General features: G+C 31.0%; 3 protein-coding genes across 3 annotated transcripts in view; 1 reads left to right on the forward strand and 2 right to left on the reverse strand.

Annotated features, from left to right (window-relative positions):
• Window positions 1-3,020: 3,020 nt before the first annotated feature.
• Window positions 3,021-4,607, reverse strand: pch2 (pachytene checkpoint 2 protein). Its single transcript, XM_088233447.1, has one exon. The coding sequence runs from the start codon at window positions 4,459-4,461 to the stop codon at window positions 3,184-3,186; it is 1,278 nt and encodes a 425-aa protein (XP_088089573.1). The 5' UTR covers window positions 4,462-4,607; the 3' UTR covers window positions 3,021-3,183.
• A 1,351-nt stretch (window positions 4,608-5,958) lies between these two features.
• Window positions 5,959-16,207, forward strand: Gbeta5 (guanine nucleotide-binding protein subunit beta-5). The gene is made up of 10 exons (XM_088233449.1): window positions 5,959-6,047; window positions 7,040-7,166; window positions 8,668-8,804; window positions 9,391-9,509; window positions 9,592-9,718; window positions 11,452-11,595; window positions 12,064-12,204; window positions 12,536-12,632; window positions 13,250-13,416; window positions 15,834-16,207. Exons 2-10 carry the CDS (start codon window positions 7,043-7,045, stop codon window positions 15,843-15,845), a joined length of 1,068 nt encoding a protein of 355 aa, XP_088089575.1. The 5' UTR covers window positions 5,959-6,047; window positions 7,040-7,042; the 3' UTR covers window positions 15,846-16,207.
• An 8,332-nt stretch (window positions 16,208-24,539) lies between these two features.
• Bsg (immunoglobulin domain-containing protein Bsg) overlaps window positions 24,540-26,388 on the reverse strand; it is a 109,619-nt gene continuing 107,770 nt past the window's right edge. Inside the window, exon 6 of the mRNA XM_088233451.1 lies at window positions 24,540-24,773. Within this exon, the coding sequence (XP_088089577.1) occupies window positions 24,761-24,773 (13 nt within the window). The 3' untranslated portion in view covers window positions 24,540-24,760. The remainder of the gene's footprint in view (window positions 24,774-26,388) is intronic.

Genomic DNA, 26,388 nt, shown 5'->3' on the forward strand with positions numbered 1-26,388 from the left:
TGGAGGCCACTGTTGTGATGAAATGAAGCTGGGAACTTTTTCTTGTAAAAAATGTTGGGTTTCACGGGATTTATGGGATGGTGCTGAGTCTTGTTGATACGTCCAATGGTTTCTACCTAATTTTTTACGTGCCCAAGGTAACATCGCATCATTCAAAATCTTTTCACTGTAGATTTGCTGATTTACCTTTACGCCCTGTTCAATGAAAATGAGTGGTGAGCGTCCTGTGGCAGTTACCGCAGCCCAAACCATCACTGATGCAGGCGCTTGCTTTCGCAGAGCAATTCGCTGGTATAAATTGTCTTTTAATTTGCACCGTAACCATACACGATCATTTTGTTTGTTTACATGTTGCTGAACCGTAAAAAAATTTTCACCAGAAAAGACCAAATTTGCTATCTCTAGTGTTTTAACACCTTTGCTCTTACTAGGCAAACTGCCTTGTGTGCAGGCGTTAAATCTTGCACTTTTTGTATTTTGTAGGGCTTCAATCGTAGTTCATTTTTTAATATGCGCCCCATGCTACGAGCACACATTGAGATTTTTCGCCAATTGAACTGCGGTTTGTCGTGGATTACGTTGAATTCTGGCTTTCACCTTTCGAACCATTTCTGTTGATGTTGCCGTTTTGGATGTCCACCTCTATGACGCTTTTTTATGCTACCAGTATCATTGTAACGTAAAATGGTCCAATACACAAACATTTTGTTCACATGTAATTGTCATAGCTAATGAGCTATTAATGAATAATGGCTGGTTGCGATTTTCCAGCTAAATATAGAGCAATAACACTGTTGAGTTTGAATTCCGTTTTGATAACTTTTTTTAACTGTGACGTAAAATGATATCCTACCACATTCAGGGGGGGAGGGGCGGGAGGTTCTAATTAGTATAAAACCGCCTCTTTTATTCAGCTTACCCACTTCTTAAGCTTCTTTACTTTTCTTAATATGTAAATGACTTTATGTATGTATATTGTTTTGTCACACCGAGAGTTGCTGCCAGCTCAGTCGTAATTTGAGATAGGTCTGCTTTCTTTATCTCTTTCAATTCCTTATATTCAATCTTAGTCTCCGATCTTCTAAGGGGTTCATTATTGAGTTTGAAACTTCACAAACAGAAGCAATTAAACCAAAAACTAGAAGTGCATTTGCTTACGGTATTTACCCCTTACACATCATTGATGTTGCGAGCTGTCTGCGCCGCGTTAGTGCAGCGACAGAACTAGTATATGAATTCTCCACTTATCCATCATTAAATTCATGTAAATATCTGGTGGCTTAGTAAGAACTACTTTGTTAATCATCTACTTCCTCCCAAAAAAACTTTAATTAAAGGATAGTACAAGCGGATTTTATTCGCCTTCGTGCCAGCGAAGGAAATTATGGAAACACCCGTTAAAAATTGATATTTTTTAGTATGAACAATAGCAAATGAAATTCTTGGCTTATGATGTTTTACTTATTGATACCTATATAAAACTGGTGATATTGTCTACACATTCTAGCTCGAATATAAATAAATGGTATAGTAACTATATAGACAGCTAATCATGCAATAATATAATTTTGTTCATCAATATAATAAGGCAGTCAAATATTTTTTTGTAAATATTTATTGTGGTTTAAAATACATTACTACCATATGTTAATTCAATCAATTGAAACCTATTTCACATTGATGTATGCTGTTTTATTTCCTAACAAAATAAAATTACTATGTATTATCCTGTTTATAAATATTGTTTGTGTTTCATATTATTTTTCTGGAAACTATATTTTTAAAAATCTGTTTATTTATTTAAAAGCCTATTCTACCAAAGAAATTATAGAATTACACTTTAGATAGAAATTTCAAAGTATTAGAACATTAAACCTATAGATAAGATGGATGATACATTGTGTTGATTTTTAGTAACAAATTTGCTTAAGATAAAAATTTAAAACTATGGAATTTTGAGTTCTAACGTTTGGGTAATTTTAGCCTTAAACATAGTTGGATGAAATAACATGTTTCTAACAAATAATTGACTTAAAGTAGTCAAACTTCTCGCCGGAAGTTTATTGTATTATAAAAAATGAAAATTGACTAGGACATCTCTTTTACTTATTGCTGCAACCTGTCCTGTACAGAACAACTTATATAGTGTCTTCCCTTCAACTCCACATTAAACCATGCTTAAAGAGTTGGATTCAGGGACTTTTCAAAAACAAGTTTCTCCTTATACAATATTCAAAATTAAGTCACAAAAATCGTCACTATTGCACTCTTTGGCAATATTTATCTCATTATCAGCTCCTATGATTGGTGGTCAATTAAAATAGTCTTTTTGTTTTGTCGGACTACTGTATACCATGTCATACTCTAGGCCAACTCCCCATATCACCTGATATTAAAACTGTTCTACCAGCAGTGCAATTCTGACCGCTCTCCCGGGAGTAGAGAAAGTGTTGCTAGCATGTAAATAATACAATAGTAATGCGTTCTCTACCTCCACAGTGTATTCAGTATACCAGCCCAGATGAGTATTGAAAAAGTTAATAAAATATATCATCACCACCTAACTCTTATCTACACTCAATAGTGCATAGGGCACTGCACTGTTAATTCAAATCCTCTATTACAGGAAGGTAAGGCAATCAGTCTTACACTTCAGATGCCAGTCCGAGGAATTCAAAACACTTCATTGTAAATCCGGCTTATAAAACAAATATTTCATGGCAACCTTCCCAGGGGTGGTATTTTGAATACAAAAGCGCGCATAGAAATTGCATTTTTAACACGTATTTACATACTTAATACACGCTAACAGAGTGCTCTTTTTGACCGCAATTCTGTTCAGAATACCAGCCCAGGAATCAAACCCGGGACGCAGTTGGCAAACGCGCCAATCACTACAGTACGAGGTGAACTTTTCTCTACTAAATTTTCCTTATCAATATTTTTGCCTGAGAGCAGCCAGAGTTGAAAAAAATTCACCCTGAAATAATATATATATATACCAAAAAAAAAAGAACACATAATATTTATCACAGTTTATTGAGTCAGTTATAAATTATTTTTAAATGTGAACAAATAAAAAAAAACATATTTCATTGAACTGATAATACATTTAATAAATACTACATATCACTTAGTGGGAGCTTAAGTTTTTTTTTAAATAACAGATTATCACAGGTTAACCTAAGTTTCATTTATATTAATCTTTTTAATGTCCTGCGCAAAAACATCGCTGTCGGCCAAATGTTTCTTTATAGCTTCTCTCATCGCTTTCAAAAAAGTGTTTAGATCAACTGTAGCGGAATCTACAAACAGAGCGTGTGCCAGGAAAGGAATCTTGCGAAGACTTCGGCCACTTAACCCGGCGCTGTATTTGGCTAGCGATAGCAACTCCATGCTCTGTCGCGTGGACTCATTCACTGGGAAATGACATATTTCGAGGGTTTTATAGGGGAATATTTGCTCCATAGGCGTGATGATCCCCGTACCCATAAGCTCGTTTATACAAGAGAGATAGATTTGATAAATGGCAACAGACGACGGAGGTCCGATATATTGCTTTATGTCCGCTCGATCCACAAATGCCAGATCTATGGCCCCCGTCATGTTGGAAGTAGTTAGGATAATTACGTTGGGGTATTCGCGGATTTGGTCCAATTGTGTTAAGATGGCATTTACCACTCGAATAGAGTCTGAAGGTTCCGAGCCAGAAAACGCTGCCGTACGTGCGTGAGTGAGGGATTCCACTTCGTCTATCAATACGCAAACCAAGTATTCCGGACACTCCAAATATTCTCGGATCTTCTTAAACAACTTCAAAACAAGCTTTCCGCTTTCTGAAAACCATTTGGAGAAAAGACTGTGGCTATTAATTTCTATAAGTTGTCCCCTCACATAGCGATTGCCCAGTCGGATGGAGAGCTTCTGTGCTAGAGCTTTGCATAAGCTAGTTTTACCAGTACCAGGTGGACCGTGAAATAACATAACTCTGTTCCAATTGATAATGTTAGGATTAATATGTTTATCAGAGAACAAAAGTGTAGTTTCCACAAAGTTTAATGCATCTTCTTTTACTTTAGTGTCGTAAATAAGGTTTTCCCATAATCCGATAAAGTCCTCCGAAGGTAATTGCCAACTATTGAAAGCAGGCAAGTCCTCATCATTGTCTCCTTCCATTGTGTCAGTACTGCATTTGACGGTATCTAGTTTGTATACGTGATACCTGATTTCAGTGCATTTCATGTCCACGCTTTCTTTATTTTGATTGACATCGCAAAAATTTATAGCCCTTACATGATGTTGAACGTTTGGGAAATCGTCAAAATGTTGTTTTTCCAGCGTTGTTCCAGGAGTCACAGAAACTATTTTTTTAAGCAAATGATTTACAAATTCGATTATGTTTTCCTGGGACGCATTGGAAGTAAACTTCTGAACAACTTCAACGTGTAGAGGAAAATCCATTTTCCAATACCGTGAAAAAGCACAATTTTTTTTAGTATCAACGAAACTTTCAAGCTGGTTTAATCCGCACCCAAGTTTTGAAAAAAATCGAAAATCGAGAGCTTAACGTCGAAACGAATTTGAAAATTTCAAGACAAGCCATAGAAAAATAAATAAAAATAGAACCATAGACAATAAACGAGTTTTCTCGGTTATAATATTATACAAAACAATATTTTGCTATATTTGATTCTTTTTACGGCATTTTGCAAAATAAAAAAAATCAGCAGAAAACAACTTATCAAATCAATGAAAACTATGATCACCTTAAATCGAAATATATTTTATTAATTTGAAATAACCATTACGGATTATTCCATAAAATTCATTTATTGATTCGAGTTACACCTCTAGTTCATCTAGTCGCAGTAGCAGATAGTTTATATATTTTTGGATACATAAGTTGTTTCGAAGATTTATCTTTAATGTTAAAGTATTACTAAAATCTGTCTTTACGTTTCATATTACTTAAAAGTTTCTCACTATAGACATTAAACTCTCTGGTTTTGAGAAATCAGTAATGAGGGATGAAAGTAACAACAATTTTATTATGCTAGTAACTATCAGGTTTAAATTGTTATTTTTTACATTTTAATCACATTTTTTAGGTGTGGGTTGAGACAATAGCATGCAAAATCTATATAATATGTAAACACAAAAAACTGCTAGTGGCCGGCAAAGCCACTGCTTCTGAAATTGGTACCCTTTCATTTCCATCAAACTTTACTGCTGAACTGCCCATTCTGATTACTTAAACAGCTCCTTAGGTAAGCAATGCAATAAACATCATGTAGGTAGTAAAGGAAAACAATAATTTTCTTTCTGTCATATTGAATCCATATCAAAAGTAGGACCCCGTAAAAACAATGGAAAAGTAAGGATATAAAAACAGACACCCAAAAGTAGAAAACAGAAATTCAGGAAGAAGTTAGAAAACGGAAGGCCACATCAGTTAAAAGATTTATACTGCGTGATAAATACTGTGGTCTTACATAGCTTCCACTAATTATGAACTGGGCTGTGTTTGTCGAAGTTTTTTGATACAGTTCCTATATTTGACGTAATTGTTTATTTATTTTATGATTATACTTCATAGAATATTAAAAAAATATATTGTTAGCTTGAGCATTTTTCCTTTTTTTTACCTCATTACAATTATAATATGCCCTTTGTTACAATCATTTTGGCGCCTAGGGGTCGGAATGGTTTGATTTTTTTCGAAAACCGTCGTGTTTTCAAAAATCGTACATATTGCGGACGAACTACAAAATAAGTGTTGATGTTACAAAAAAACAATGACTTTCATAACTGTAAGCAAACGAAAGATATGAACACAAAATTAAAAATTCTTACTTTCATCCGTAAATTATGGAGATTATCATTGGTAGGTACTTAATAGGTACCGCCCTAAAAAATCACGAAATTTGTCTATGATCAAACTATGTGTTCGTCCGTGTCTATTATCAATTTACCTGTCAGATGGTTTCCGAAAAATAGTATTGATTGAATGTTTTGGTTTTAACTTATTGCTAAAATTTAGTTTTCAGGTAAATATATGACACATTTTAGAAATTCCTATTTCTATGTCCGTATTCACCAATACATTACTGTATTTCTTAAAATCTCATATTATTTGCTACATTCAGCAGGAACTGCCCACGACTTTATTATTATAACGATCTCTGCCTATAATGTTTTGCACATTTTATCATATCTGGCCCCAAAATAGTCAGTATCTGCAAAGCCACATGTATTATAAATATTTTTAACCACGTGTTTATTAATAATAACTTATATTGTATTGGTATGTTTGCATCAGCAACAAGGTTAAACATATTTGATTTATATTATTTGTAGCAATAATTATTAGCACACTAGCAGTAATAATTTAATTTAAAGTAACTGTGTTTTGCTGTGGAAATTTCACAGAAACTATTGCATTCTTTGGCTTACAGTTTACGTTCTAGTGAAATGAAAACTTTATGTCAACAAACCATCAGCCGTTTTACTGTAAGGATAGGCAGAGAGGATAGAACGCCATATCACCGTTTTTGCATACAGATCTCGCTTCCTCTATTTTACATTCCTCTAAATACATCTTTTCATGCATGCATGTCGATTATTCTGTCTTTTGACATGTTCATCTTCAAGTATTTATTGGATTTGGTCATGCCATGCCTTTCTCAGTCTTCCTCTATTTCTGCATCCATCATCTTTCGCACTGTAAATCTTTTAGCCGTTCTTTCGCTGTCCATTCGCTGTATATGTCTAAACCAACGCAGGGCTCCTTTCTTGATTTTGTCAAAAATGCGTATCTCGGCCTTTCATAATGTACGAATCTTGATCTAAAACCTTATATCTTAATGTATATGCTTGTATACAAAGAAGTACTATAAAATATGCGCCATTATATACTTGAGTTAGAAATATTGATACACAAGGTGCCTACTTCCACTTTGATTACTTATACCCACTCTCAAGCAACCGAGTATGAGTAAACACCTAATTTGAATTTAAAATAGTGTTCTATGAAATTTAGAAAATGGCTGCGGACACAGCAGTTATTGTGAACAGTCCGGGAGAAACGGTGGAATCTCTACTGAAAGAAGCGGAAGCCTTGAAAGTTAAACTAGAAGATGAAAGACTCAAATTGAATGATGTGACATGTGAGTATAACTTTGATTAATCCAAGAATATTTATCATTTTGATTTCCCTTTTAAACACACAACACTGACAATGAATATCACATATTTGTGACATGAACGCAGCGTTATCAGTCTTATGCTTGTGCAATTTTGCAGTAAAAAAAAAAACATTTTGAACTTGCTGGGAATCAAACCCAAAACCTCATAATTAGTAGCCTAGCACAGCGGTTCCAAATTTTTTTTGGCCCTGGAACCCTAATTGATATACCTTTTTTTGACGGAACCCTATCTCAACAATGAAAAAGTAAATTGACACAAATTATTTTTTTTTTCGGCATTGACTGCCCATTTTCTATGACAATAGGGTTTACCGTAATATGTAATAGGGAACCGCTGGCCTAGCACATTTACAACTACACCACTAGGCAACTAAATTTTTAGAAAATGATTTAATATAAATAAAGAAAAACTGGAATGTACGAGGGTTGTTTGATATTCTCCGACCCTGGACCTATTTCGAAGTGGATGTGAACAAGTTTTAGCAGCTTATATTTTGACGTAGTCCCCCTGGACTTGTATGCATTTTTTACGGCGATGCTCCAACATTTCTATGGCTTCTTGGTAGAACATTTGAACGTAGTTATGCAGAAAGCAGCCAGTTCTCAATTTAAAAAAAGAAGAGATTATCGGGTTCAGTAAGGTAATTTCTATGTTCTGCTAAAAAGGGCCAGGCGACTTTCCTACAAAAAACTGTAATAATCACCTTCTAAAAATACTGTTGATCCCAAAAATAGCATTTCTCAATTTGTAGAAAACACCCACAGTTCTAGAAAAATCTTACAGTTCTTTAAAACTACTACTAAAACTGGTCAAATACGTAATTAGATACTTGTTTGAAATATAAAAAAAAACTAATGTATTAATTGTTTATCATTGTCAAAGTCAAAAACATTCTAACTTTTGTGTGGATTTGATTATTAACTCTTTTCACAAAGGTGCTATTATCTCAGTTTCACTTTTCTATGGCATGCTGCTTTCAGCATAATTACGTTCATTTGTCCGACCTCTGCCAACCACTCACCTGCACAGGCGTTAGTGTCAATAGTTGTTTAAGTTGATTGAACACTCCCCGTATTAACCTGACCTAGCCTTCAGTGGCTACCGGCTATTTCCAAAACTCAATGAACATTTGTATAGAACAAAATTTTTGGGAGGTCATGTGCTGTGTAGATGGCTGGTTGGCAGGGGTCGAACAAATATTCTTCCAGAAGCTATAGAAATGTTGGATCATCGCTAAAAGAACTGCATACATATGTGGGAAATAAGGTACAATGTTTTTACTCATCCGCTTCATATGTGCGTTCCACATAACATAATTTACTAATATAACATAAACCAATGCAATGCTGCGATTGTTTTGGTTTAAAAAATCTATTCATTCAATTAATATTTGAAGAACTAACTTTGTGATTTCCATGCTAAATAATATAACTATATATTTGTATTTCTCAAATATTTCAGTGGCAACTGTGGCAGAAAGATTGGAAGTTATAAATTATATGAACATAAAACCAAGACGAGTTTTAAAAGGACATCAAGCTAAAGTTCTCTGCTCAGATTGGTCACCAGATAAAAGGCATATGGTGTCGTCTTCTCAGGTAACTGTTAAAGGATGCTCTTTGTGTTTTGTTTCTTTTACTGTTTACTTTTTGTGCTGATGTATATTTACAATTGCCTTACATGTTACTTGGCTCGATGAATAAATTTTTTTGTTCAATTCAAAAAAATATTTTTTACTTAAAATTTCATCTGTCCATGCGTTTTGTTCCTGAAAGACATTTGGTAATATAAGCTTTGATATAATGTAAATTAAATAACTAAATAACTTAAACTTGTCACCAGCAACCCTTCTAACATAAACTTCAACTATAAAAAATAGCGTCTAGATTTCTAACTGTCCATACATGCTCTGTAGCTGCAGGATATCGTAATCTAGAATTTATCTGTAATTTTGTTAAAAACACGCCAGTCACTTTATTTGTAAAATTTGTAAATAGGGTCTAGATTTCTAACCGTCCGTGCGCTCTGTAGCTGCAAGACGTGTGATAATCTAGCTTCTGTTAGCTACTACGCCACAGGGGTTGCCTGCATTTTATTATCATTATTATCTTACATTTTACTATTTGAAATTGTATATTATTTAATGCACATTATTTTAATTTAAAAAATAAATTTTTCTTACAGGATGGTAAAATGATAATTTGGGATGCGTTCACTACCAATAAAGAACATGCTGTAACCATGCCAACAACTTGGGTCATGGCGTGCGCATATGCTCCATCCGGCAATCTCGTCGCATGCGGGTGAGTTGTGATTAATCTGTAACTTCCAATAATTGTTTTGAAATTATAGATGGACTTTAATTTAGTATTTTATGATTTCCAGAGGACTGGATAATAAAGTGACTGTATATCCACTCTCATTAGAAGAAGATGTTTCAGCCAAAAAGCGAACTGTGGGAACACATACCAGCTATATGTCGTGTTGTACTTTCCCAAATTCAGATCAACAGGTATATTCATTATTTGTATTGTTTTTCAACAGTATTTTTTTTTTGGACCAGTCAGTTTTTTGGTTGTTGGCATATATTGCTTTTAGAAATAATCCTGCCAAAGTGCATATATTTTTATGCTTTTTAAAGTTTTATTAAATAAATTATTGTGTAGTATTTTTAAAAATTAAACATGAATATGCACACCAAAGCAAATTGTTAAATTTGTATCTACACTGATTACAAAAATAAAAACTCTATGTATTTATAAAATTACTATTTGAAAAATTAACTTTGTGATTTTCCATCTCCTTTTTTGTGATCTGTTAGCAGATGTATTTTAGATATGGTCAAATTTTAAATATTCATTGTTAGTTTATTTTTAAAAACCTCAATAAAGGAACAGTTTTGTTTAGAAACCAGTCAGCATATTTAATTAATTTTAGTGATTTTATACAAACAAATTACGTAGTTCAATTATTTAACATTTATCAAATTTTATTATTATTATTGTGGGTAATTTACATAGCATCATTTTTGTAAAAATCACCTCAAGGGCGTTGTACAATATCCTAACACGTCTTGCAGTTACATAGCACATTGACGGTTGGGATTCAAGTTCCTCGTTTCCAATTATAATTTAATTTAATAACAGATAACAGATAGGAGCTAGATTACATCATGTCTTGCAGCTATTGAGCGCATGGACGGTATGAAGACTAGCCCCCATTTACATTATTTAAAAATTGAATTTTGGTTTTTCTGATTATTTTTTCAAAATCAGTTGTCAATAAGTAATAAGATCTGGATTGCAACATATCCTGCAGCTACTGAGCGCATTGACTGTTAGAATTCTAAAGTCTATTTATGAATTTAAAGTTTGAAATAATTTGATAGTTTTGACAATGATTCAAATAAAAAAACATACATTAGCAGAGTAGTAAGTTAGTCAAGTGATCATAATAAATAGTAAACAATAAAGAACGAAATAAATAAAGCACTGTTTTCACATATTATATTATTGTTCGCAAGATGAAAGCAACTACCGATGTCCGAGGGGTCCTGGTAACTGAAAACACATTAGTCACATCCTTCCGGGTAATTTCTGGTAGATATGACACACATGTGCGCCAAGGGATGAAACGTTTTGTTCCGTCGGCTTCGTGTCCAATTTGAGACACAACTTTAGTAGAATGTATATAATAAAGGACCCAACATTCCCGCTCAAAATTTCTGAATGTATTTTTTGCAATTAAAAAAGTTTGTTTTTTGAATTGATCGAACCCATAGTAAATTTTCAAAATCTACTTGTACCATGTAAACAAACTTGTTTTTGAGTAATAATTAATAATTTATCAAAACTAACACTAACGTTAATTTTTTTTAAAAAAGCTTTTTTTTTCTGCTGTTGTTTCATTTTTGCAGATTTGAGTTTCGTATGAACGAACGATGTGTAGTACTCTAATATTGTTATATGTAACTTTATTTTCAACTTATGGATACATATTATATAAATTTTTGTTCTACTAATTAATTCCTTGCCAAACACAAGAGCCTGTTTCTTTTTTGTTAAGTCTAACATCCGAACAATGGAAGAATAAAAACCAAGGTTTTTTTAAATTCATTTACAAGTATGTATGTATTTCTGGCAGAACCATATAAGGATGGGTTGCACACAATATTTTTATTTTATTTTTTTATTGTTTAAAGGTTTGTTAAAAAATAAGATTATGAATGATTTATTGTTTTGTTAGATATTGACTGGTAGTGGAGATTCTACTTGCGCACTATGGGATGTTGAGTCAGGCCAGTTATTGCAAAGTTTCCATGCGCATGCTGCTGATGTCATGGCTATTGATCTCGCCCCATCCGAAACTGGAAACACCTTTGTATCAGGGGTAAACCCATTTTCAATTATTGTTTTTTATACCTTTTTTGAACCATAAAAAAGTATTCAAAAATTTAATAATATGAAAACTAACATAACATTAAAAAGGGCTTAATCCCACTAAGCCACTTTTTGTGACTTGTTACTCAAAAGAGTCCTGTTGTGAGGATAACTAAAGTAAAAATGGTTATTTTGTTGTAATTTACAAAATATAACGCACAGTAATTGTACTGTGAAAGTCTGTTTATTCTGATGTACAAACAAACATTTAAATAATTGAAAAAACACTTTAATTTATAGGAGAGAAATAAATAATATTAATTTTATTCAAAATTGTAAATTCAGTTGAACAGTCCTAAATTTCTACCTTCATTTAGGTTTTTGATAATTATTTGTTATATTGTTTAACTGTTTTGAATGACGATAGCCGTAAATATTTTTAACTTTTTAAATAAGCTTTCATAATAATATTTTTTAGAGTTGCGATAAAATGGTTTTGATTTGGGACATGAGGACTGGACAAGTAGTGCAATCTTTTGAGGGTCATCAGTCTGACGTGAACAGCGTGAAGTTCCATCCAAGTGGTGATGCAGTGGCTACAGGATCTGATGATAGTACTGTAAGTATATCATCATTGTGTTTGCAAGGTCACAACTCGGAAAACTGTTTATTTTTAAAAAGTAAACATTCCTTTTTGTCACCTCCCATTACATTTATTGTTTTGACATAAAAAACGTTTATTCAGGATATGTGATACGTTTTTACTTAGTTATACTAGACTTATTTTTAATAAATTACTAAATAATAAATAAGTAAATAATAATTATTCCCCAGGAACAAACGGTTACATTAAAAAAACAAAAAACTTATACATATCATAATCAACAATGTTTTTCTATAAAATGTGTTTTTCTTATCAGCTGTCTAATAATGAAATTGTATGATTGCAGTGTCGACTTTTTGACCTTAGAGCGGACAAAGAAGTTGCGGAGTACAGTAAAGATAGTATTATATTTGGCGTCAACTCTGTGGACTTTTCAGTTAGCGGTGAGTAGCATTTGTACATTTCTAGTATTTATTTATAAGATGAATCTGAAAACCAACCTTACCAATATCTGCCCCTATTCTAAATTGTAAAGCTGAAAATACTCACAGATAAAGGATCAAATAATATTCATAGATATATTATTTATCAAATATTATTTATTTATTTGAACTTCAAGTAAAAAAAATATATGCTATTTGGCGGGCTTATTGCTAAAACACAATATTTTACACCCAACAAAAATGACAGGTCAAAAGAAAAACTAGTCAATATTTTATTACCTTTTTAACAGTTTTAAAAAAATACACATTTATTTTCAAATTTCAGCTGTTTTTTTAGTAGGTAGATAAAGGTTGCACATATAAACTTATTCATAAAAATACTTATGTTATACACATTTGAGGAATGTGGGAATGTGGGAAAGGAGCAGGAAGAGGATCCAGGAAAGAAAAGAAATAAATTAATATTTTTTAATATTATGTTGAGACATCATTGTATTGCTAGAGCACAAAATATTATTATCATGCGACTGTTTTTGAAGTTTAACCAAATATTTACCAAGGGTTTTTGATCTCGAAGGTTGCGGTTTGTTTATAGTATGATGTATTGTTTGTATCAGGTCGCCTCTTGTTTGCTGGTTATAACGACTACACCATAAATGTGTGGGATACCCTGAAGTGCGCTCGTGTGTGTCTCTTGTACGGGCACGAGAACCGTGTGTCCTGTCTACAGGTGTCCCCGGACGGTACGGCACTCTCCACAGGCAGTTGGGATTACACTCTCAGGGTAAGTTTTTTGTTTTAAAATTCGATGTTGACACTAGATAAGTGCGACATTCGAGCATTCTATAACCACTAAGTGTATTTGACTTAAAAATAAGAATTTAAAAAAACTTTTAATGTTCAAATAATTGACATTCAAAACAGTATTTTCTAAAAAGAAATTAGTTTAAGAAAAACAGCATACGAGGTGTTGATAGTGATATTTATAGAAATAGGAAAGTTATGGAAAAAATTACAAATTATTTTGAAATAATAATGTAAAAAAAGACTTAAAATACATTTATGGACCGGAGAAAAGTATTTAATATTCCATTGCAAGTGAGTGAAAAGTATTATTATACACCGCAAGACAAATAAATTTACGAGTTCTCAAAAAAAACTAAAATTGACATATAATGAATTATTCTTGATATTTAATTAGTTTTTTTTATATTGTTTGACATATGTGATGACTACTCGTTATTTCAAGGTTAAAATAAAAAATCTTACTCATGAATTGTACTTAGAAATTGCCATTATATATCAGGTATCAGATTACCCGAACCTTAGAGACCCATAACGGTTCATTTATGGTCGAGTGTTTGTGATGGAATAATAAAAGACATGTTATTTTTTAATTCATATTTAAGAAGTAGGTTCTTATCGCTTTATTTTAAATTAAAGTATTTTACATTTAAACATATTTATAACATTTAAAAATATTTAGTACTTAGTGAATTCACCTTTATTTTTTATAACATGTAAAATTCTATTATTTAGAGAAGCGTAAAGCGAATCTAAAATTTCTGATGTTATTTCTTCTTCCCAAACTTGAATTAAGTTTTTTTTTAATTCCTCAATGTTTTTTGATTTTTTTTTCCCGACTTTTTTTTTCATAATCGCCCATAAATTTTCTATCGGGTTCAAATCAGGGCTACTCCCGGGCCACGTCAACGATTTTAAGCCAATTTTCTCCTTGAATTCATTGATCTATAAAAAAACAATAAATTATTTATCATGTGGTCACAAAATGCATTTAAAAATATATATATTTGTACTCACAGTGCGGGCTCTATGGCACGGCGCAGAATCGTTCTGAAAAATTGGGTCCGTGGTATACTGCGTAATGTCCTCGATTGTTGGAATAATATGTTTTTTTAACACTTTTTTGTACTGAATGGCATTCATCGTACCCTGTACAAAATTTAGAGGTCCTAAACCGTATGCTGTCATGCACCCCCAAATCATCACGTAGGGTGAATGTTTAACGGTTCGAGTGACGCACGACGGATGATATCTTTCCCCACGTTTTCGTCGAACTATCTTTCTGCCGTCTGGACCAAAAAGGTTGAATTTTGATTCATCAGAGAAAACAACATTTTGCCAATCCTCCAAGGTCCAATTCTGGTGCTCTTTCGCCCAATCCAGTCTAGCCTTCTTCATTTTGTCCGTGAGTAATGGTTTCTTTGCGGGACTCCGTGCTTGGAAACCATGCTCCAACAGCCGCCTGGACACTGTTTTTACTGAAAATGTTGATGTGCTGGTAGACTGCACCTCTGCGTGTATTTCAGGTGCTGTTAAAAATCGATCGCGCATAACAATTTTTTTTATTAAGCGATCATCTCGGGCAGATGTCACGCGCCCCCGTCCGCTTCCTTTTTTCCGTTCTATGGATCCAGTTTCTTGGATTTTTTTTAATAAAAACCTCACTGCACCTTCTGAATACCCAACTCGACGAGATATTTCACAATTAGATATGTTTTCTTGCGACAATGTGATTATTTTGGATTTTATCGCAATCGACATTTGCTTTGCACTTTCCATGATTGTTGTGTTATGTTCACTCAAACGCGGGTAAAACAAGACTGTTGAGACATTTTAAAATGTAAATATTGTAGAAAGGTGACACATAGTGTCCTTAATTTATTAAACAAAAGAAAGAGGTATCGATAAAGGATTTCTTAGAAAAAGGGTTCAGTAAAGTCAAGGGGCGCGGTAGCAGGTAAACTCGTAATTTTTTTTGTCTTGCGGTGTAGATGATTTTTTCACAATTTTGTATTTATTGTTGAGCATGGTTAATATGTAAAATGCTACTAATGTTTTCGGTGAACATTCCCCCTATCGGCAGGTGTAATATTAAAGTGTTGTAACATTTGTTGATGGGAAGAATACTTTTTTAAAACTGTAGTAGCGTAACTCTTTGAATAAAATAAAATGCAATGTTTCCACTTAATAATAATTTAATGTTGATGTGTTAAAAAGTACACTTCAATTTAATCAATAAAAATAATTAATGATTCCATTGGCAGTCACACATATAAATAAATACATACATTTTTTTTATTTACATACATAAATTACTTACTTTTTTTGTAACTGCAGAGAGAAGTTTACTTTTATCAAACACCAGCTATAGTTGTTTATATATTTTTTCATTTTTAGGTTTGGGCATAAAAACACAAGGATCTCTTATAGTAAATTGATATCTCCTAAGTATTAAACCATTCATTGGACATAGGAACATCTCTAGTCATTGAACAAATTAACATCACTTAAGGACTGGTTTCAAGAAGAATTTACACTAAAATAATATTTAAATGGGCAAAAAATACATACTTAAAAACGATAACATTTTAAGCATTTTTGCTCCTTGTAACATGTCTCCAAATACTTTCTAGTTATTAGTCAAATTAAAAAAAATATTTTATCTTGGAAAATCAAAATGAGTTACCAGTAATATAATAATTAGCGATACTCAGATTTTTACTAATCGGAAAACTAATATTAGTTAATAAAACCGTTTAGTGTGTGAAAAATAATTATTATTGTTATTATGTGTCATATTAAATTAGATGACTTTACTATCCCTGTAATCTCAATGTTTAGTATTAACAATAATTTTATTTTGCAGAGTATATTTATTAGGGATAAAGAGTTCCGTCGGATTCAATAACTTTTGGTGCGATAGTTCTTAGTTTGTGATTTTAGGATTAGCCAAATATCTGTTCTATGTGAACCGAGGTACCATTCTGTTACCACAATAATTGTTTTGTACTTAAAAGCTGCTGAATTTGAATATATTTATATACATATGTATTCATTCACTCTAGTGCACAGTATTCAGTTTTATATTTATTTTCAAAAGTAAAATATTAAACAGTTTTAAAACATTTTAATTACTTTTAAGTGTCTTTATATAAAAATATATTTGTAAACGTAGCTCACAAAAATGACACTAAAAGGGAGCATAAAAGCAAAAATAATAATTCATTATGGTTAATTTTTATTATCAAAATTTATTTTTTAAGTCAGTGGTACATACTTTCAAGTTTGAAGGCTGCTTTCTGTATTAAATTCATATTATATGGGAGTGTATTTAAAAAAATAAAAAAATATATGCATATTTAAATGTCTTTTAGGATCAGTGAAATTGAGTCGAATTTGATACTGAAAAAAGTTTTGCATGGACAGTAGTGTTTCTGTTTTTATATCTGCTAAATACATTGTATTATTTCTTTAGTATAAATATGATGTGTGCAGTATCATGCAATAGACTAATTTTATAAGTATGTACCATTATATTATTATGTAGTACCTATAATAATTAAGTTAATGTAGTATTCGTAGACACAAGACTTTTTATCAACCTCGTCATTGTTATATTATTTTGTAATATTAAAATTTGTATGTGGATCTTATTAATTATTATTATTTGTAACTCTGCCGAGTGAAATATGCAGGCAATATATATTATGTAGTTGTGAATTAATTAATTTGTATTCACCGGCTATATTTTCTTTAGTAATTTTTCCTTTTTCAATATACGTCGTACTTTTAACAGTGTTGACAATTAAATTGAAAACAATGGTTTCCTACGCATCATAATATTTAGTTGTTAAAAAATAACTAAATGTGCAGAAAAATAGAATGTTTGTTTCATTACAATGCCAAATAAACTTCTTTTAGCATTAACAACAATTTCCTGCCATGCGACATCTAGTCACGAGTTTCAATCATGAATTTACACCATATTATATCTTCCAAATATATGAACATTAAATTCTTTTTTGTTCTTTTTTTATTAGTAAGGAACATATATGCTTCAAGGCATAGTCGGGGTCTACGTTCAAGGCGTACGGAAAGAATGTGGTAGTGTGTCGTGACACTGTCCGTTTAGACAAAAATAAGCTGCTCAATATTCATGAATATATTATATTCTTGAATATTTATTCAATTTATATTGAAACGCAACCGGTCAGTGTCAAAACACATTACTGCATTCCTTCCGTGCACCTTGAACGTAGACCCTGACAATACTTGTTTCACTTTACCATGAGGACTGTAAAATTCAATAAAATAAAAGTAATTTGTCAACAATCTCAGGTGTAAATAAATAAATAACATTCATCAAAATCAGAATATTTTATAGAATAAAAAACACGAATATTTTATAATCATATAGATGGTAGAAAGGTCAAATTTACTATGCAACATGTAGCCAACTTTACAAAGGAGCCGATTATTAATCAATAAAAAAATCTCATTTTAATTTTATTTATATTTAATTTTAAATTCAAATAATGCAGGAATCACGCCAATATAAACGGTATATATTAACAATATTTTGAGTTTGTCCAAATTTTTGTAGACGAGGACTGGATTCAACTCCCTGGGGAGCTGTTTATATTAACATATAACAACCGCGATGAATAACATTTTAGAGAAGGTAATATAGAAGTCCAGGCATCCACAGGGCTTATGACCTGTCATTGGCTGGTTTAAGTGGCCACTTTACACGCTGTGTAACATTCACCAGTCTGCCCATATTTGAACATCTATATTCTTTCAATTCTTCACAAACATCGACAGATGAAAGAATTGAAGGAAAACAGATGTTCAAATATGGGCAGAATGGTGAATGTTACACAGTGTGTAAAGTGGCCACTTAAACCAGCCAATGACAGGTCATAAGCCCTGTGGAAGCCTGGACTTCTATCTTACCTTCTCTAAAATGTTCTTCATCTCGGTTGTAATATGTTAATGTATGTATTATTTGAAAATTCTTTATTAATAAAATAAATATTCACACTTAGTATAATATTCCAGAATTGTAACATTTAAATAAATTATATTAATTAAAATATTTTTGCAATAGGTATAGATCCTCGTAATGTTGCTTTTTTGATCAAATGATTTATTTATGTGAACTGTTGTTGTGTATGTTACATGTACTTATTTACCTTGTGTATAAACCCTCCACGAGATCAAAGGCTATATGGAAGTGTAATAGCTTTATCCGTGTTTCATTGTAAAATAGAAAAATTCATCTCTTTATTAACCAAAATTGTGCAAAATCCGAAACTAGATTGGATCTGTTATTACTCTATACTCTATCTGTATAGTATCACAATTTTATTTCACAGTGTCAATACAAATATGCATTACCCTTTTTGAAAATTGTACTCGTACAATCAATATTAATTTGTGCATTTATATGCAATCGGTTATACACTGACATGCTAGTATTCCAAAAGTCGTTTATTTTGTAAAAAAAATTTAGCAATGTATGAAAAGATCAATAAATTTGTTTAGACTTTTATAGTTTAGTTGAGGTAGCTCTTTGTGGAAAAACTAATTTTATTCTTAGTTTTAAATGTTGCTATTTCTTTTTAGCTCTATCTATTGTTAATATTCGATAAGAAGTCTTGCACAAGTATTTAGAATAAATTTTCCAGACTTCAGCGGATTGATGTTTAATTACTGTTAAATTTATATTTTTAGATTTCTAAACATATTGTAAATTAGCACATCAATATCACTGCCAACAAGTGTGATCAATGTTTACTTGTGGATAATGTTTGTCGATGAAATAAAAGGAATGAATGCTAACTATTATTAGAAAATGTTTACGTTTTAGTACAATCTTTTCAAAGTACGTAATTGTGTCCATTCTCATTGTATTAATAATATTTAAGCTTTCGATGTTATCATTCTAAACTTTCATTTGTCTTCTATTTTAATCAAAATGAGTTTTCTTTGTTAGCATTGTTATGCATGATTTTTATATAAATAATTTGTCTTTCAACAATTCAACTCAAATTCTTAACTAACTAACATTAGAACTTTTGAAAAATCACTCACTGCAGCACATTAAAAAAAAATGTGTATGAAGTTATTAAAAAGTTATGCTGATGATATTATCAGCTATATTATTTCAGGATAGACGCAACAGTTTCCAAACATATCTCACATAAGTATTTTCTTAAATAAAACAAATTATTGATGTTTATTTTTAAATAAATAGTTCTGAAAGCAATGAAACTGTCAAAAATATATGAAATGAATACCCTAAAACACTTATTGTGTAAGTTATTGGAATAGTTCAATTAAAATGGTCAATCAACCTTTAAAATGCATATGGACCCCTGTAGAGAAATAAGTGTTATGTGAGAGGTGTATATTGAAAAGCGATTGAATTTAAAATCTCTTATTAAAAAAATATTTTCAAATAATATAATTTTTTCAGTTGATTAATTTTGGTTGTATTTTAGAATAAATTTATCATGTTATTTTTTGAGATATGTACCAATAATATTTAGTCAAAATTCTTAAATCATATTTTTATTAATTGTGTCAATTTCATAAACATGGATTAGTTTCAGAAATAGGAAATAATGTTCTACATACACTTTCTAGAAATAAAAATCATTCCTTTTATGTTTTTATATTATGGTAAAAAATGTTACTCTATAGTAAATTGATACTTATTTAATTTAACCAGTAAAATGCACAGTGACAAAAGTTGTGCAGTTATATACTTTATAATAAATGAAAATTATAATTTGTCACAATACTAAAAAAAATTACTAGTAAATGTGGTAATTTCTCATAAAATTTGTTATTATTTCATTAAAATTGATCAGTATTCAAACAAATAATTAACTATGTATAATTATTGTTCCAAATGATTAAAAGAAAAACAATACATAAACCTGTTTAAATTAAAAATAATTTTACCTGTTTTTACTTTGTAAATGTGTATACATTTTTAATTGTAAAGTGAATAAGCTCTTAATTACCCCCTGCCCCTCCTCTACCCAGCCGCTTATGTATTCCTTGTCCGGTGCGTATCACTTCAATGGCCAAATACGTTTATAATTTATATGGCAGAATTTTGATTGAGAGAGCAAGAAAAGTGACTAAAGATAGAGTGGGATATACAAATTGGATTTATGAATGGAAGAGGATGTATGGATCAAATATTTGCTTTGCGAAGTATTACAGATTTTTTTTGGCTAAAAACCAAAAACTTTTCTGCGCATTTGTCGATCTGCAAAAGGCATTTGATAGAGTTGACAGAGAGAAATTGTGGAAGGTTTTATCGGAGTGTGGAGTGAATGGTAATCTGACAAGGGCTATTGCGCTAATTAATTAAGCTCTCAAATCAGCAGTCCATATTTTTTATACCCAGGCTTCTGTAATTATTATATGTTAACCTTGATTTAGTGAAACCCAATTCTGATACACTGGAACCTCTTTTTACACTGGGGATACATTCCAAGCAGTACCGTGTAAAAAAAGTAAATCAGAAAAGGAACTACGGTAAATAGGTTTTCTTGTATAAAGGATTTTTTAAATTGACTATTTATTGTACCTTCATTTTATTTTAAAATATTAAACGACAACAAAATACTTTGAAAAATCGTAACAAAGATTATTCACTAAAACTATCATATATTATACGCCTAGTAAGGTAAAAGGGCGATGTAGGGCATTCCAAAAATTAATAGTTTAATTATATTACAAATTATTATGAAAATAAAACTTTGTTATCAGTGTTACACAATTTTATTATTTTACAAGAACAAAACTATTATTTCGGGAGAGCACTCCTCCCATCGACGGGTGATATAAAACTAGTATAATAAACACAGAATATTGTTCACAATGAATGGATGGTTATCTAAAGTACAGATATGAAAACATGATCAATGAGGGACAGGACATTTAGTCGAATTTATTTCTTAAAATTAAGCACATAAGTGGAAGTTGTAATAATTAAGTCTAAGATTTAATGTGTGGGAAGACATTGCTCGGCTAAGAGAGTGTTAACAGACGCGGGTCTAAGGTGGTGAGTGAGGTGAGGGTGGTCGCAAAGGGAACATAGTCAATAAAGGCGAGGGGTGGTTAAATGTGTGATTATTAATTAGGTTGTTCTCAGAATTTAAATTTTTGTGAATTTCTATTATTTCTAGATTATTCATATTACTGCCTTTTTTTTTACTTGGTGCAGGAGTTTTAGGGTGTGATTATGAAATGAGTGGTTACTATCTATTATATGATTCGCGAATTCCGAGAAATTATTATTGGTCAGGCAAACTATAGTTGTGTTCTTGTAAAATAATAAAAATGTGTAACACTGATAACAAAGTTTAATTTTTATTTTCATAATAATTTATAGTAAAGTGTTATGGAGTAAATGCCGATTCAATTAAAAATATTAATTATATTACCATTACACGCATTTTAAAATTAATGTTAAAAAAAATTATACTGCATTATTTCAAAACCGTGTAAAAAAAAAGGTTCCAGTGTACGCAGAAAGTAAACCGTTTGTGGTCACGTGGTAGTGTTGTGGACTCGGCATGGTTTGATCCCGACTCTACCATAACTAGATTTTTTCTTGCACAATTATTGATAACTATTTAAAAATACCCAAGAATTAAAATATGAGGGTTATTACTTGCAAACCCGGCAAAATCCAACATAAAATAGTGAGATATGAATTAAAACTTATTTAGAATACAATTGTTTACAATAATTATAACATTGTCAGTTCAAAATACGTCATTATTTGTGCGAATCTGACTTTCAAATTATTGCATTTATTGCAAACAGGGCAACCTCTACGGAGTATTACAAAGTTGGCAATCTCCAAAATTAAATTTATTATTTCACTATTGTTTATTGAAAAAAAAAATTTGAAGCTATTATTTTATGAGTTTTTTTTGTGATTCACCCAAAATAAAGAAAGATGGATTTTGTCAGGTTAGCAGATAAATTTTAAGTATACCTTGTTAATACATAATGAATGTTTGAAGCATCAATTTTGTGATTTTCCAATTTATTTTACTTTTTAATATTTCGACATCACTACGAAATCATAACTAATGCTGACTGGTTTTGAAACACAACCTGTTCAAAAGGAAATGCCTTGACAGTCAAGGCATTTGGTTAAACAGATTGTTTCGAATCTGGTCCACATTTAACTAAAATATTGCGGTAATTTTCTTATATACATACAGTCTACTCGCATCTCTGCTTTATGTGTGCGTAGCAATAAGTTTTCATATAAATTATTATGAAATGACATTAGTACATTTACTTGGTTTACGGGCAGTCACCGACACATTCAAATAGGGTTATTATTTAACATTTGAATGCACTGTTTATAAAAAGGGACTGTTTTTTTGTGTATGTGTAATATATTATTTACATAAGTTATTACGTCATTACAATGTAATTCCATCAAGAATTGTCAATAAATAATATTATATAGTAATCGAGTCCCCATTTCCAAAGAGTTAAAGAGAAAGAGACATTATATTGAAAGTTGAGATGGCTGGTATCAAGTAAATATAGGTGACATTTATTGTTTTATTGAAAATATTTTTTAATCCATTATTGTGCTTTTTTGCATTGGAATGGCTTTTGACTCTGACCTCAACTTTTTAAAATATAAAAATAGCTTTCTTCAATAAACTCGCCTTAATATATTCTGAAGATAGAGGTGCGGAATACATCACAAATTAAAAATTTATGTACCTTTATGATTTAAAAAAAAATGTTTTATACCATTGTCTTCATTATGCCAAATATTTTTGTCATTTTCTTTTTGTATTCTTTTTATGTACATCGCAAAAAAATATATCGATAGTCGAAAACTGGTCAATTACATTTTTATTATACTATAATATTTTATCTATTTGGTTTATGACGCTAATAGAAAACTATAATTGGATGGTGTTATGCAATAGTTGTTTTAGCACCAAAATATAGTTTTGTGTAAATTGCATATGAAGTTTAATTTAATTAAATTCTATTGGTATAACTTTTCTTCTATGAATCATTGCTCTGCTAAGATGTATTTTTCATTGATTTTCGTTTTCTTAGTAAAATCTTGATAATCTGGGCATAATTGTTTCAATCTTCTTGAATCCAATAATTGTTGATCTCTACTATAGAATCAGCGCCAGACAACAGTCATTTTGAATGTCGTTACACTGCCTGTTAAATAAAATTTCTCCAATAATGTTTTGCATTTATTTTTTGGAATTTTCCACCAAAACCACCCTACTTAACTGTTTATTGCACAATTAAATATTCGTAACAGAAAAAATGAAAACACTATTGTGTCGCTTAATTGGTTATTGCATAACCCGTCCAATTTTTTGTCTCCTATAATTTTATCAGATTTTTTTGGTTTTTTATGAGATAAAAGTAATGAAAAAAAAGTAAATCCATTACTGAAATATCTTTGATGAGGCCAGAGTAGGGATATTATGATAGAAATACAATTTTATAATGTGTTGAACATAAAAATCAAACAAGTGGATATCTTAAATTGAGGTATATGGAACTATTCAAGAAATAAAATTCAACTGAGACTCTGAAATTTAAATTAATGTTTGACTTGCCAAATTACCCAATTTTGATGTCGTTTGCGACACATAAATTTGAACTGATCATGATGAAACAATACCTCATCCTATTAGTTACCAATACTTACTTTAAACACCCAGTTGCCGGAGTGCAGATCTCAGCTATCAATTTCAGGACCCGTTGAGTGCCGGAGCGTAGATCTGCGCTTCAAAATATTCAAGCGGAATTCTCCTTATTTTCCTTGTTATTGTGGACTTAGGGCCCTACAATGGATATTTCAAACTACTTTTTTAATAAACAAATTAATACCATCCATCAAACATTGTCGTTGGCGGCATAATAGTGCCGGAAACTGCATTCAACGGATTGTGATTTTACCATTTATTGATATGAGCGATGTTCTGTCTGTTTGTTAGTTTGTTTTGTTTAGACCCGAGGTAAATACAAAGTAAAAATAAAAGGCTATTAAAATCAAACAAATAAAAGTGATGTTTAGAAAATAAATTTTATTACTTAACAATAAAAATGAACGTATATATAATCTATGAAAGAATAATGAAATAAGTGTCAGAATGAAGAGAAGTAGGACCGCGGTGGCCTCGTACTCGCAGTAACTATTTACACGCTAAGTGGTCACACGGGGGGGCCACAGCTCACACCGGAGTTTCATTCTACTTCATATCCGATCAATATTTACTTGTAACAGCTTATCCCTTTTTCCTAAAAACAGAGGAAACAAAAAAACACACCAAATCAATATTTTGTTTTATTAACTGTTCAAGAGATATAAGATTCTTTCAAAATAAATAAAATAAAGTACTATAAGAAATATTACATACAACCACATCTCTAAAATGATAAATCACGTAACAATAATAATAATATAATGTAACATAATTATTCCCTAAACCCTCTATCTATGTAGTATGTTAAAGAAAATCAAATAAGCTCGAATCGAAAAAGGACTGTCCATTTTAAATACATTTATCGTAAAATGAAGCCAAGAGTTTACATTAGTAGAACTAAAAGCAAGAATAAGATTTAAACTTATGGTTGTATGGGGCACAAAGTATTTACAAATAAATATACATTATTTATAATATGTCTATATGGAAATAATAATACGATTATAAAGGAATAGAATATCCGCAGAGTGTGCTGTTTACAAAGTTCCATCACCATATTCACCAGATATTCGGTATTTTGTAAATTGCTTAAATAACAACTTTGATTTAACAATATTATACTATTTATTAATTCCATAATGAACAATGACTATTGTTTCCTTTCAATAAAAATATCAGATATTCATATTATATAAGCCAAATAACTAGAAAAGATCGTAGCATGCCTTAATTTAGAACTTCATAAAAATATAATAATATATAATCAACGATTCACACATCAAAATGTTACGAGTACAAAAATCATGAAGTATAAAAAAGAAACATGCAGAGCCATTAAAGATTATCCATATTAGTTAAAATTGTTGTTATCCTAAATTAAGTATATTTAGGTGCCAAAGGATGAAGACCATCACCACCATCTCGGGAAGATGTAACCGTTACTATCTCCAGTAGAAAGGATGCATTGTGCATTGTCCCATGCAACCAAACCACTATGTATCTATCTATTAAGAAGAGAATTACCTAAGTATATTTGAAGTGTATTTTATAGATATTATTTATTAAAATTGAAGTGCAACATTAATTCCAAAGGTTAAGGATAAACCACTAGGTGAGGTTCGGCGGTTGGACCTCGCGATAGTGATGTCTGTGGGTTCCATCCCTAACGGGTGCATTGCTTCGAGAGGATTCAAGTCTCAAGTCTACAGATATTACACACGATTCTTAGAAAAGCGCTCTCCATCTATCGGGATAATTTAGAATAGAAATTAGTTCAACTTTGCTCTAGTATTATTTTCCACATCTGTGATGATTTGTTTCAGAATTTAAGTAGTAATAGTGATTTAGTAAGAATAACTAATTATAATACTTTAAAAATACATAAGTACAATATTAGCACATCAGGTTAATATAGTGAAATAAGATACAGTTACAAAATTAAATACCCGAAATACTTTAATACCATTTAGAGGTACGTTGATTAGAGTACTTCTCGCCATACAAGCTATAGATTGCAATAAAAAGATTCAAAATTTTAATATTTCAGAAAAGAAAAAAAACTAAAAAACATAACTATTAATTGTTAAGACTAAGATTGGTTTACTTTTTTGGATCTGAAATCGATACTACAATACGATGTTTATACGGTAACAATATTTCTTTATTTCTAAATTTTCAACTTTTAGCATAGAAAAAAAAGCTACTTACAA

This window comes from Micrasema longulum, unplaced genomic scaffold (genome assembly GCF_059751315.1).
Source record: "Micrasema longulum isolate JH-2025_06_02 unplaced genomic scaffold, ASM5975131v1 h1tg001106l, whole genome shotgun sequence".
Taxonomy (NCBI): domain Eukaryota; kingdom Metazoa; phylum Arthropoda; class Insecta; order Trichoptera; family Brachycentridae; genus Micrasema; species Micrasema longulum.